This window comes from Sorex araneus, chromosome 1 (assembly GCF_027595985.1).
Source record: "Sorex araneus isolate mSorAra2 chromosome 1, mSorAra2.pri, whole genome shotgun sequence".
Taxonomy (NCBI): Eukaryota; Metazoa; Chordata; class Mammalia; order Eulipotyphla; family Soricidae; genus Sorex; species Sorex araneus.
The window spans coordinates 367696011-367711137 of record NC_073302.1 but is presented as its reverse complement, the minus strand read 5'-3'; the positions used below and the strand labels follow the sequence as shown (position 1 = coordinate 367711137).

At 36.6% G+C, this 15127-nt stretch overlaps 1 protein-coding gene across 1 annotated transcript in view; it reads left to right on the top strand.

The window, feature by feature from the left end:
• Positions 1-15127, top strand: part of STK31 (serine/threonine kinase 31) — an 84451-nt gene that overhangs the window by 53052 nt on the left and 16272 nt on the right. Inside the window, exons 13-17 of the mRNA XM_055123946.1 lie at positions 1955-2134; positions 7384-7500; positions 10141-10260; positions 11486-11617; positions 13590-13691. Of these exons, the coding sequence (XP_054979921.1) occupies positions 1955-2134; positions 7384-7500; positions 10141-10260; positions 11486-11617; positions 13590-13691 (651 nt within the window). The remainder of the gene's footprint in view (positions 1-1954; positions 2135-7383; positions 7501-10140; positions 10261-11485; positions 11618-13589; positions 13692-15127) is intronic.

Sequence of the window (15127 nt, the reverse complement as noted above, 5' to 3'; positions counted from 1 at the left end):
ACATTTGATGGGGTGTAAAGTAGAAGGCAACCCATCTCGGAAAGAAAAAAAATGTGTTTATATATGTATATATAAACACACAGGCTCAAACTTTTACAACATGTTAGTAATCTCTTATACAAGGGTTTAATGGCTCTGGGTGAAATACAAATCTTCACAAATTTCCTCTAAGGAAATTTTTTGGCATCATTTTAATTCCCCTTGGTTAATTCATAACCAAGCAATGAAAAATAAATTATGTAGGCCCTGCTTTGGGGGCCAGGGTGGAAACATTTAAAACGTGGTAGATAAGTGTAATGGTGGTGGGATTGATGTTGAAATATTAAATGTAACAAATTGTTATGAACAATTATATAAAAATAAAATTAAGAAAAAGAGCTGTTGCCTTTTGTGACCACATGGATAGTTGAGGTAATTCACTAAGCAAGTTGTTGCCCAAAAATTATGGAATAGTTGAATAGGATAAGTTTAGAAAAGAATTTCTTTTTCTTTTTGGGTCACACTCAGCGATGCTCAGGGATTACTCCTGGCTCTGCACTCAGGAATTACTCCTGGCGGTGCTTGGGGGACCATATGGGATGCTGGGGATCGAACCCGGGTCGGCCGCATGCAAGGCAAACGCCCTACCCACTGTGTTAACGCTCTGGCCCCTAGAAAAGAATTTTTTTTAAACTTAAAAAGCCTATATTTCCTGTTCAACTGTTCTGTGATAGTTTGTGGGATAACATTCTGCTTAGCAAATCACATTAAGCTCTCTATCCATTTTGGATCATGAGTTCTTTTTTTTTAATCATTTTTCATTTGTTTTGGGTTATGCCCAGCTGTGCATTGGCTTGCCTCTGACTCTGTGCTAAGAATCACTCCTGGCAGGCTTGGGGGAACATCTGGGATGCTGGAAATTGAAACCGAGTCAGCTGCATGTAAGGTAGCTGTACTGTCTCTTCAGTATTATACATTTAATTAATTTAATTTATTATTTTTTGCCACATCTAACTCGATGCTCAGGGCTTACTCCTGACACTGTGCTCAGTGGTCACTCTTGATGGGCTCAAGGGACCATATGGGGTGCCAGGATTAAACCCAGGTTGGCTGTGTGCAAATCAGGTGCCTTGTCTGCTGTACTATCTTCTGGCCCATCTTTTTTTCTTTTTGGGTCACACCTAGCAGTGCACAAGGGTTACTCCTGGCTCTGCACTTAGGAATTACTCCTGGCAGTACTCAGGTAGCCATATGAGATTCTGGGATTCGAACCCAGGTCGGTCGCATGCAAGGCAAATGCCCTACCTGCTATCGCTCCAGCCCCCTGTTGTTCTTTTTAAATAGCTGAGTAATAGTCCATGAAATACCTGTCTATATCACAACTTCTTTCTGCTGTTACCCTTTGATAGGCATTTCATGTTTTGGCTGCTGTGAATAAAGGTTCTCAAAATCTTTTAAAATTAGTATTTTTAGTTCCTTTGAGTAAAAGTGAGTATAGTCTTTGACTCTTTCAAAGTCTACCTACTAATCACACTAATAACATAGTTTATAAGAATTTATTTTATATATTGCACATATTCTATATTTTCACAGTATAGTAAGCTAGAGGAAAGAAAATGTTACTATCACAATGAAGAGAAAATAAATTTACAGTACTGTCTGTATTTATTGGTAACATAAGTCTGCATGTCTTTTCACAAGAAAATTCATGTGTAAGTAGATCCCATACACCCCTATTGTTTTAAGGGTCAAATATATTATTTATGATTCCCTTAATAAACTTGACTATTATAGTTTGAATAAACCACTTTCTTGGTAGCTTTTTGCTTTCATGTCTGTGTAGTTATTCTAGATTTTATTTATAAATTTATCAAAGACTAGTATTTACCATATATTTATGTCTCTGGTTCTAATACTGTGATTACATCTTAATAAGAAGTTAATAAGCTTTATTAACAGAAGCATGTTTCTGCAGGACATGTCAGTCTCTTTAGAGGCAGTATATGGGCAAGCCAAAGAAAGGACATACTCTGAAGAAATACTTGGAAAATTTTATGATTGGAAGTGTGATAAAAGACGGGAATTCACCAATGTTAGAAGTGAAACAGATAATTCTCTACAGCATCTTATGGCATGGTTCCAGAGTGCCTTAAAGGTAATAAGAATTCTTATCTAGCAGTGTTACAGCATAAACCAGGGAATGTTCTAAAAGAAAAATTCCAAATATGATTCATTTCTTAGAGATACAGACAGGGAATAAGATTAAAAAGAGAATGTGAATGTGTAACTGAATGGAGGAATGAAGAGATTATCTTGTCACTTGTATCACCTGTCATCCCATTGCTCATCAATTTGCTTGAGAGGGCGCCAGTAACGTCTCCATTTGATCCTGTTGAATGCTAGTGTAGTCCAGTGGTGTCTGCTCGCTCCAGGAACACAAAGAGCCTCAAACCATTTGTTCAGGGTCTTGACAAAGTCTGATCATTTCATAGGTGGGTGGCTAGGCATTCTTTTGGCGTCCTGTGGAATCCAGTCGATAATGGCTCTAGTCCCCCGGTCATTTCCAAATAGTATTACATGTCGGGCCCATCTGATTTTCAACACCTTGGCAAACGAGGCAGCGTCCCTGATCCTCGATTGTCGACAGATGTCAGAACTCTGGACATTCCTGCTCTCACTTGGGTGAAACGTGATACTCCAAGCATTTCTCTTTGGGAGACCCAAATAGCGTTCTCATCCTGTTTTCGTAGGGCCCAGGTCTCTGAGGCGTATGTGAGTACAGGAAGAATGGTGGAGTTGAAAAGATGTGCCCAGAGCCGGAGGTTCTTCATCCTCTTAATCACTTTTTCAACGCTCTTGAAGGTGTTCCACACCGCTCTCTTCCTCCTGTGCAGTTCAGGTGCCAGGTCATTTGTCGTGTTGAATTCTCGACCTAGGTACATGTAACTGCTGCATTTGGAGATGTTCGTTCCATTGAGAGCAAATGGAACATCAGGAACTAGTTCGTTTCTAATGAACATTGTTTCAGGAACAGTTCTTCTCCAGTATCGAAAATGGCATGATGTTATCGATGCCTTCTCGTCTCGGTCAGACCAATGACTTCGTACTTGATCTTTTGCACTTGCACCATCAGGTCCTTGGTGGATGCTTCTGATGCCAGCGTACAGTCATTTTAGTCCTTCTTCATTTTGGCAGCCTACTTTGGCCCTGAGATTTTATCAGCCTCTCCTTGCTCGTCCTTCCCAATACTGCCGTATTGGGGGCTCTTTCAGGGTCAGAGGAATTATATGTTCATATGTTTACAGCCTGGGAGATGAGTGAAAACTTTAACCCAGTTGTAAGTATAAGATAGTACCTCTTGAGTTTTATTACAAATATTTGCTTTATTCTTTGGATCAAGAGGGGGGAGGGTTTGGGGAGAAACAGAAGCCCCAGGGAGAAAGGATGGAATTCAGATGAGATCTGTTAATTTGCAACTTGTTATCTTTCCAAAGCTAAATCTCTCCAAAGGACAGAGGAGTGTGATAACTGTTCACTTCTTTTCAAGCGTTTGCAGTCTAACAATGTGACAGAGCTAGCAATAGGCTGTTTTTTCTTTTAAATCAATTCCAGATGTTTGGATTAAATTTTAAGATTGGGTTTTTTTTTAGGGTTTTCTGTGTGAGGGTTTTTTTTTTTTTATCTCTTTTTTGGTTACTTTTAGGACCATCAGATCTCAACCAACTATAAAGCCCATTCTATCCTCTTTTTCCTGAAGATTTTATGAACTCTCTTGGTCATATAAACTCTCATTACAACTTTACCCAAAGAGCAAATCTCCACTGTTTACCCTTAATTCTAGACCGAGTGAAACATGAATAAATGCACTTTGGAAAATGCACTTTGGAAAAATAAAACCAAAAAAAATTTTTTAAAAACTCCTCCAAATACTCACTTTAGGCTTAAAGAGATAGGTATGTGTATGCCCTTGTGCTTTAGAGCTGTGATTTTCAGCCCCTGGTTCTTGGTTCTAATCCATAATGGTAAAAAGATTGAAAGTCACTGCTTTAAAAAAAATGATGGCTGGAAGAATCAGTCAGGATGGGAGATCCGTGCTGAAAAGTAGATAATGGACCAAACATGATGACCTCTCAGTGTCTGTGTGCAAGCCATAATGCCCAAAAGTAGAGAGAGAGTATGGGGAATATTGTCTGCCATGGAGGCAGGGGAAGGGTGGGAAAGGGGGATATACTGAGGATATTGGTGGTGGGATGGGTGTTTGATCATCGTGTGATTGTAACCCAAACATGAAAGCTCGTAACTATCTCATGGTGATTCAATAAAATTAAAAAGCCATTGCTTTAGAGAGTAGTAAAGATTTTCTTTGTCTTTTTTTAAGTCCTGTTTAGTAAAACTTACATACTTTTTATTTTTTGATTTTTATCATTTTATTGAGGTGCTGGAATTTAAGAGAACCGTTAATTATACTTTTGAGGGATGTATCAACATCATTGTTTCCTCCTCTCTACCACTGTCTTCAAAGGGTCTTCTGATTCACCTTCCCCTCCATGTGAGCTCAGTTCTGTAGCCAAATATTCAAGTCTGATGACTTTGGTCATTTGTTTTTCCCTGACTACGTTTCTTTATATCCCATAGATGAGAGAGATCCTTCAAAAATGTTTTTTTGTGGAGATGGTCACATCTACACATATGGATGAATAACACTAAATTTCTGAAATTTTGCAAAATTGTAAATAAGTTTGTAAAGAAACTTAAACTATTTCTCTTTTTATAGATGCAAATTAAAAATTAGTATGGGTAATTGTATGCTAATACATTTAAAATACATTTTAAAATTAGTGTGAAACAAATTCTGCAAGTATGTAGTTTAATAAGAGTCAGGAGAGGAGAATTAGAAAAACTTAAGGATAAATCTGAATAAGTTTGTAAAGATATAAAAATTTGAGGAAATACTGTATATTAGGAAATATTACAGTGCTTATTGATATGTATTGAATAATAATAGCTTGTATTAGAAATCTTTATAGATGTAAAAAATCAGTATCATCATCATCCCATTGATCATCGATTTGCTCGAGTGGGCCCAGTATTAGTCCTAGGCCTGAGGTTTTAGCAGCCTCTCTTTACTCGTCCTCCCCAACGGTGCTGCATTGGAGGCTCTTTCAGAATCAGTGGAATGAGACTCATCATTGTTACTGTTTTTGGCATATGAATATGCCACGGGGAGCTTGCCAGGCTCTCCCGTGCAGGCAGAGAGCTCTCGGTAGCTAGCCAGGTTCTTCGAGAGGAAGAACTAGGCTATAAGATGTTGTGCAGCTGCTTTGTGGCCGCTCACTTCTGGGAGCTTGGTTTTTATAGTCATATTTCGTCATATTGCTTCAAACACATGCCAGTCAAGTCTGCTTATATAAAGATCACTTAAGATTAAATTCATGAAGGCTGGAGACAGCACAGAGTTAATGTGCTTACTTGCATGCAGCTGACCTGGTTAAGTTCCAGGCAGCATATATGGCTCTCCAAGCAACACCAGGAGTAAACCTTGAACATAAAAGAGGGGAGTAGCACAGCCAGTTATAGCTCAACTCTCTCCTGCATGCACACCCCCCTCCCACACACAAATATTAAATTCATAATGGCAATTAAATATCACAACAGATAAAATGATCAGAAACTTGTTAATGATATTAAAATGTTAAAAAATGTTATATTAAAATGTAAAAAAAATAACCTGAATAGACAAAGACCATTCAATGTAAGTAAAACATTTATTGTTGGAAAATACCTGTTAGTATGATAGGACTAAACAGGGCACTTATGGTTGCCCTTTACTAAAGGGCTGTGCTCAGTGACAAAGTGCTGAGAAGTTTGTCCTCTCCTTTAAGAAGCTCGTTCTCCCAGTGACTGGCAGTATAAATGTGAACTGTCTGAGGTGATGAGTAGAACTGTTGCAGCTGCAGGATCCAGGAGATGTGGAGGTGGGCCTGCTGAGATGGTGAAGGACCTAGACGTGTATTTTATTTGATTTGATTCTTTTAAAATTTAGTTTTATAAAGTTGTCCACAATATTTGACTATATTTAGTATTCGAACACCAATCCCACCACCATTACACCTTCCTACCACCATATTTCCATCTGGAAACATGAGCTACCCAACTGGACATCTTAAAGTGGTCTGTCAGTTGGCAATGTGTGATTTTAAGTTTTAGCTAGTTCACATTTCTTTAAAGTAGTTAAACTCATGGGGAGCATTAGTCTTAGTTTATATCAACTATTGGAAATGTGTTTTATAGATATTTATTATTATAGAACAATACTTTTCTAAAAGGTTTGAGGGCATATGTGTTTTGTCCTGTACTGTGAATGCTTATTCAGTTTTTGCTTATTTGTTACTTGAATCTCTCCTCAGCAAAGGCAGCAGCACACATAGTGACACATAAATGACACATAGTTTCATTTATCTTATTTCTATGAATGATTTCCCGGTAAATGTTTTTAGTTTTATTTGGGAAAATAAAACTTTAAGAGAAAAAAAAGAAAAATAAAGAAGGAAAAAAAAGGAAAATAAAACTTTATTTTTTGGAGGGGGGGCACACCCAGTGGTGCTTGGGAAACTGTATGGGGTGATCAAACCCTGACCAGCTGCATGCAGTGCACCCCTACTTGCAGTACTATGTCTTCTGTCTTGTGGGTTTTATTTATTCATTTATTTTGGGTCACATCTGGTGTGTAAGTGTAGGTATAATCAGAATCATTCCTTATGTCAGAGTTGATATCTGCCTTTGAATTGTTAACTTGTCATCTGAGTATTCAAGATTATCAGCTCTTAGACTTCTTTTTCTGCACCCCAATTATTGGTTATATCCCTGTTTTTAGCTCATACATTTTTTGGGGGGGTCACACCTGGCAATGCACAGGGGTACTCCTGGCTCATGCACTCAGGAATCACTCCTGGCGGTGCTCAGGGAACCATATTGGATACTGGGAATCGAACCCAGGTCGGCCGCGTGCAAGGCAAATGCCCTATCTGCTGTGCTATCGCTCCAGCCCCTTAGCTCATACTTTTTATATGTGTAGTGATCGTTTGTATCTTTCAGTAGTTTTTTTAAGGTTTTCTTTAAGTGTGTGATTTATGTTTATTTGTGTGCCCCCTTTTTTGCTGGGCAAATCTTACTGGGGTAATACTTTTGGGATGTGTAAGTGTTGGGAACTGAACTTAAAAGAGTTTCCTATATGCAAAGCTTTTTATCTGTATCCCTGAAACGTGTCGTCCTGTATTTCCTCATTTTGGCCAGTCCATAGGTTAATATTCCAGATATAAGGACAGAGTGAATATGTAGGTTAATATTCCAGTTCTAAGGACACTCTGAGTACTAATTAATTGAGATTTGTTTTCTTTAAATGAGGTTTTTGATTTGTCTGTGGAAGAATCATTGACTCTTGAAGACACAATTAGTAATATTGATGAAATCCTAGAGAAAACTGAGTCAAGTATCTGCAAAGAGCTGGAGATATCTTTGGTTGTGAGTATTAGTATTCTCTGTAACTGCCTTTAAAGCGTATGGTTTCTATTGCTAGTTATAAAATATTAAGACCGGTTTTACATTTTCGTCTTACAGCATTATTTGAAATGTTAGCAACTGTCAGATTATAATCCAACCATATGCAGTGTTTTATTCTTCACTGTGGGGGTCTTTTAATTAATAGTATATTAAAAGAAGATTTAGAAGAAGTAGGAAAACTTGTTAATCTGGTGACTTAATGCTTTTTTTAAATATGATTTGATCGTTGAACTTAGCATAATCAATGACAGAGGTTTAGGAAGATATGAAAACATTAAAATCTGAAATATTTCTGATGTGTTTTTCAGCATTGACATTGTTAATTGGGACTCCCAGTTTTTCAGGCTGTTTACCAACATAAAACTTTGGTTATAATCTTTATTGTTTCTTTTTACTTTTTGTTCTTTTGTCCATATTGGTGTTGAATATTCATGTTTATTAAATCTTTTAAATTGAAATATGCAAATTATTAGTGACTACATTTTCCTGTTGTCATATATTCCATATTTAGATATTTTTTAGACTTTATTTTATTATTTAAAATTTTTTTATTAGTGAATTATGGGGTACAGTTACAAACTTATGAACTTTCATGTTTGTATTTAGTTTACATCCCTCCACCAGTGCCCATTCTCCTCCACCAATGATCCCAGTATCCCTCCACCACCCCCATCCCAACCCCCACCACCCCATCCTGCCTCTGTGGCAGGGCATTCTCTTTTATTCTCTCTTGTTGGATGTTGTAGTTTGCAATAGAGGTATTGAGTGGCCATTATGTTTAGTCTATAGTCTATTTTTGATATGCAGCTTTCAACCCGAGTGGGTCCTCCCAACATCCTCTACTAGGTGTTCCCTTCTCTGTCTCTGCTGACTTTTCTCCCAGCATGTGAGGCCAGTTTCCAAGCTCTGGGGCAAACCTCCTGGTTCTTATCTCTAGTACTCTTGGGTGTCAGTGTCCCATCCTGCTACTTTATAATCCACAGATGAGTGCCATCTTTCTATGTCTGTCTCTTTCTTGCTGACTCATTTCACTCAACATGATAACTTTTCACGTTGATCCACTTTTATATGCAAATGTCATGACTTCATCTTTTCTAATAGCTGCATAGTATTCCATTGTGTAGATGTACCAAGGTTTCTTAAACCAGTCATCTGTTTTTGGGCACTCAGTTTTTTTCCAGATTTTGATTATTGTAAACAGAGCTGCAATGAACATACAAATGTAGCTGTCATTTCTGCTATACCTTTTTGCCTCTCCGGGATACCCAGGAATGGTTTGCTGGGTCAAATGGGAGCTCAATTTCTAATTTTTTGAGAATAGTCCATATTGTTTTCCAAAAGGGCTGAACCAGTCAGCATTCCCACCAGCAGTGAAGGAGATAGACTTGATTTTAAAGTAGTTGTTGATACATGAATTTTAAAAATTGTATGCGATTTCTTCCCCAAGGGTAAAAATTTTATTTTTGAGGAATTTCATAGTGTACATGTTCATAGAGTCATATAAGAAAGCAAACGTGTAATACTCCTATCATTCTACAAATATGGGCATAAAAATTTTAAATCATTATACTATATATTATTTAGGTCTTATACTTAGTACTGTAATATCCCTGACTTCCTTTAATATTCTACTTAAGGCAACTTTCATAATGATAATGTAATAGAGTAAATTTTCCTTTTTGAACATCTTTGACTTTAATCTCTTGTATCTAGGAAAAGATTTATGTTTAAGAAATATTTTGAGGGGGCCAGAGAGATAGTACAGTGGGTAGGGCATTTGCCTTGAACATGTTTGACCTGGATTTGATCCTTGGCACCCCATGTAGTCTCCTGAGCCCACCATGAGTAACTCTGCAGTGCAGAGCCAGGAGTAATCCCTGAGCATTGCTGGGTGTGTTCCAGAAAAAAAAATGTTTTTGAAGTAGATGTAGAATTTCTTTTTCGAGTGTGTATGGAAGGAGCTTCCCCAAGTGGTCCTTAGGGCCACTCTTGGTGATACGATATTTAGCTTGGCATTGTAGGCCTAGTGGCTCAGTGCTCAAGTCTGGCAATGTGGTATTGCTCAGGCAAGGGAAACTCCCTACCCACTATATCCAGCCTGAGATGTCATTCTGTGTCTGCCCCTCTCCTGGAAACAATCCAGGTGTCCAAGAACAGATAACTCAATAAAGAAATTGTGGTATATATACGCAATAGAATACTACTTAGTTATAAGAAAATATAAAATCATGCAATTTTCCATGTCATGAATGGAACTAGAAGGTATTGGTCTAAGTGATGTTATTTAGTCATTGTTTTTAGTTTTTATCCCTGTGCTCTTGGAATTGCATTGCCAGACACATCTCTTGGGCCACTGTAAAAGAGCACATTACCTGTATTTTCTTGGATATGTATTCTATGATTTCATGTTTTACATCCCAGTATTTAATCTATTTTGAATTAATGGTAGTGCAGGATGTTAGGTAATGGCCTAATTTAATTCTTTTGCATGTAGACTATTTTAGAAAGGTATAACTTTGAAGTGTATTCAGTGTTATTGAAGAGTCTTATTATTTTTGATTGTCCCTTTTTATATAATTCTGTGTGTGTCATTTCTTCTAGGAGCAAGGTGATGCAGACAAGGAAATAATTTTAAATACATATAGTCAAGTTTTAGGAAAGATCCACTCAGAGGAAAGGCTTATTGCTGCTGTACTATCCAAGTACGAGGACAGTATTGAGGTTGGATTCTTCTTTATTAGTCTTATTTATATATTCTTTGAATTTCATAATATTTTAATTTTTCTCAAGTACTTTAAGATCTAATGTACAATTATATTATGCTACAATAGACATCGTTAGCTGGTATATAATGAAATTTATATTATTACAGTGTAAATAAAAATTTATGTTGATGTTAATATTTGAGTCCTTACTGTTTAAATCTTAGCTTTTTCTGTGTTTCAAAACATAATTTTTGTTATTTTTTTTCTGCCTATACAAGTTTATAGGAGACAGCTTTGGCTTTTGGTTGGAGGGGCAGAATTTAAATCTATACCTTTGTTTATTTCCCTAGCAATCTCCCTCACTGATCTTCCCTACTTCCCTACTTCCCTTTCTTCTTCTATCCTCTGCTTTAGCTAAGCTATTTAAAGTATTAAACTCACTGGTGAATTATTCAGCTTTGTTGAGTCTTTCCCATGTATAGGAAGTATGGTTGCTCTTAACAAATAATCTTTCATGTTTTCTTTAATCAGTATGTCAGGTTTTTTTGTCCAGTTTCTGAAGAACTTAGTGTGAATGGTATAATTTTTTTTTTACCCTGGCAGTTTTCCCTACAATGAATAATTCTTCTGTGACACTGGTTTTTAATTTTTTATACTTGAAAACAGAATTGCTGAAAACAACTGTTATATACCGAAATATTGAGTGACTAAAGCATAATTGCTTGTGTAGATCAAACATTAACCTTTCATTTGTTTTAAATAGGTTACATCTCATTTTTAAAATCACAAATAGCACTGTATAAAATCTTTGGTTTTAATTTTTTATGAGTATTTTCTGTAAATAGTCATAAACAATTACTAAGTCAAAAGTAATGAATATTTTTAAGATTGGCATGCAATATCTAGTATATTCTTGAAAGATAATTTAACCTTTACTGGAAAGTCTGATTTGCTTCTGTTCTAACAAAATAGGTATCACTCTACATCTTAGCTTGTAATTCTTTTACTTTTTCTATTTTGATTGCTGGAATTTATATTCTTCTAACCTGAAATGTGGATAACTAAGAAATTTTAATACAGTTGTTGAAAGTTAGAGAATTATTTTAACCTGAACTCAGTAATATTGGTGAATATAATAGATAAATTATAATAATTGATGAATATAATAGAACAATTATAAATGGTCTGTAGATTCATTAAATATGTCAGTGTTTTGAAAAGAAAACTGTTCTCTCACTTAGTTTAAGAAGCAGACTGTTGAATGTTTAAATCAGAGCCCCAGTGTGGAACACTTGATGTCCATTAAAAAGACACTGAAAAGTTTAAAAGCTCGACTGAGATGGAAATTGGTTGAAAAGAATAATTTGGAAGAAGTAAGGAAACGGTTATTTCTTACTGAACTTTGAGTGTACTTAATTTTATTTGAACTTTGCGTCATAAAAATAATAGATACACTCCTTTAAAGTATGTAAGCCCTTATTTACATTTTAAAAGGTTTTTTTTAAATCAATGTAAGTAAATTTATTACGTTAATAATGTAAATATTTTTCCATGTAATGAAATTTATTTACAGATGTTTTACCTGGCTGCCTTGGTTTTTGGTACCAAATATTTTAATTTTTTTTGTTGTTTTTTGTTTTCTTTTGGCTGTAACCCCAAAGTGCTTGGGAGCAGTTCCTGGCTCTGCATGGTGTTTGGGGCACAATGCAGTGTCAGGGATCAGACCTGAGTTTTCTGCATGCAAAACATGTGCTCTAGTCCAGTGTCATTTTAGGATAATACGGATTATTACATGTCTGTTAAAATGCAAGCCTCTTTAAGGTGTGCTTTCAAAAGTAGAGTTTTATCATAAAGTGTTTAGATCATGATGTGTTTAAACTATTTTTGTGATTGAACATATTGTAAATGTTTTAAGTTTTCAGATGGTAATAGAAATATTTACAGAGAGATGTTTAAAACCCATCACAATTTAACTTGCAAGTGTCCCCCCACCTCCTTTTTTCGATGGTGGACACCCACATGATGCTCAGGGCTGACTCCTGGCTCTGCTCAGGGATCACTTCCTGGTGGGGCTGAGGATCATGGATCAAAGTTGGGTTTGCTACATGCAAGACAAGTGCCTTTCCCTATAGTAATAACTTTCTGGCCTCTTCAGATAATAATATGTAGCACCGTCCTCCCGTTGTTCATCGATTTGCTCGAGTGGGCACCAGTAACGTCTCCATTGTGAGACTTGTTACTGTTTTTGGCATATTGAATACGCCACAAGTTGCTTTCCAGGCTCTGCTGTGCGAGTGGGATACTCTCAGTAGCTTGCCAGTCTTCGAGAGGGACGGAGGAATCGAACCCGGGTCGGCCATGTGCAAGGCAAACGCCCTACCCGCTGTGCTATCACTCCAGTCCAGATGATAATGTAACTAAAGTAATTAGGATGCATTAAATTAGACAAACCTTTAGTCTTGACATTTATGACTAAACTGGTAATTCTGGGTTCCTTTGAGGATTTAAAAGAAGGAAACAACATTTTGTCTTAATTCAATTTGAATTCGCTGTCTTCCACTGTAGAGCACTTAATTGATGGTGGAGAAGAGCTAATTTAGTTGACTTTTTTCCAGGTCTGTACTATTCTGAAATGTGGAAAATGGGGTTGTAGCTTAATTTTTTATATTTGGAGAAGGATATACATAGATATTTTATGGTGGCTTATTTTTTAGTTTTTGTGGATTTTTTTGATTTGTGCTTGATTTCTAAATTTTTATTTCATTAATAAATTGCATAGTGACTCACTTTGAAATAAAAAAAATCTCAGTGTAGACATACAACTTAAGGAGCTGATCAGGGGATCCAGATTTGGTTCTCTTAGTACTACTGTGAGCAGTCTTGAGCCCTGAGCATTACTGGATATGGCTCCCAAACCAAAATCACACACACACACACAAAAAAAAAAAGCTAAAAAAACCCCCAAAAACAAATCATAAAACCTAATCCTAGGAAATTAAATTTCTATTAGATTTATTTTGTTGCCAGGTGGTCATGTTTATTTTAGAGAAAATCTATAGGAAACTAAGAATTCAAAAAAATCTGTGTAATTTTTATGTCCCCATCTCTGATTTTGTATAGTGTTTTTGGTAGGTTTTGAGAAAGTTGGCAAGAGAATGAACTTAAAAATATTAATCAAATATTAACTGAAATGTTACAAGAGTTTATTATGTGCTAAATTCTGGACGATACGTGACAAGGAGCCACAGTGATAGACTATAGAAGTGTTATCTCTACTAAGAAGATTTATCTTCAGTCTATTTTAATAAGCATTTGTGGTCTTTTAAATTCTGTTTCTGATTAAAGTCTGATGACCATGATGGATTTGAAATTGAGAAGATAAAACAAGAAATAGCTCAACTGCGTAGTAGTGTCTTTCGGGAAATTTATCATGAGCAGGAGGAATATGTAAGTATTTGATTCTTTGAAATTTTGAATTAGCTTTTTGTTTTCTTTTATGAGTCACACCTAGTGATGCTTAGAGCTTACTCCTGTTTCTGTGCTCAGGAATTACTTCCGGAGGTGCTTGGGGAATCAGGTAGGGGGGGTATTGAACCTGGGGTCAGCTGCATGCAAGGCAAGCACACTACCCTCTGTACTATCTGTTGGGCCCCTTGAATTAGTTTTTCACTCTAAAAATGGAATCAAAACATTTATTAGATGAAATGGCCTACAATCAAAAGACTAGAGATGTTGGCATTGCAAGATTTATGCAAATTTAGATACTAATTTCTGATGACAAAATGAATAATCATTGCATAAAGTATGAAAATGACAGAAACTATAGTGTCACTTGTAATTTTCCCATTTGATGGCAAGAGGTAATTGAAGAGAATTAAAAATGAGAAGTAAATGGAGATAAAAGTATTAACTTTTAGCTTTCTTTTATTTCTTTTGAAAGTATTTAGATTATATCACACACTTGAAAACTGCTTGATTTGTTTAATAAAAAGCTTGAAGATTTTTTTGTTTTTGTTTTTTGGGCCACATCTGGCGATACTCAGGGTTTGCACTCAAGAAGCACTGCTGGCAGCACTCGGGAAACCATATGGGATGCTAGGAACCTAACCCAGGTTGGCGTGTTCGAGGGAATCGCCTTACTCAGCTGTACTCTTTGCGGCCCCAGATTTTTTTGTTTATTAAGATTTATGTGAGGATTAGATAAGTCAATTATTTTGGACAGTTTAATTGAAAATTCAACAAGACGAAAATACCTGGCTTGGGAGGGAAGTTTTATCATTTTTTTGGTTTGTTTGTTTTGTGCTACATCTGTCTGTGCTCAGGTCTTACTCCTGGATCTGCACTCAGGGATCACTCCTGGTGGGCTCAGCATGCCAGGAATCAAACCTGAGTTGGACATATGCAAGGCAGATGTCCTGTCTGCTCTACTAGCTCTTTGGCTTCGGGAAGTTAAATCTTTATGTCTCCATTCAGCCACTAGTGTTGTAACCTTGTGGAGCTATTTTCTCTTTACAGTAGAAGTAGAACATTTTCTATCAACTATTTACATGAATACAAAATAGAGGGGAATAAAAAATGGAAAGAGTATTATATTTGACATCACCTGTATCACCTGTTGTACCATTGCTCATCGATTTGCTCAGGTTGGCGCCAGTAACGTCTCCATTTGTCCTTATCGCGTTCAGGGTCAGGGGAATAAAGCTCAGTATTGTTACTGTTTTTGGCATATTGAATACAGTATAGTAAATACATATTTATATGGGCTGTCCTGACATGCTTAGGCTGTTGGTTCATTTGTGTTGTGGGTGTACGGGATGGTGCCAGGGATGGAACCCAGGCTCAGCATGTGAGCTATCACTTGAGCCACCTCCCTGGTCACTGTA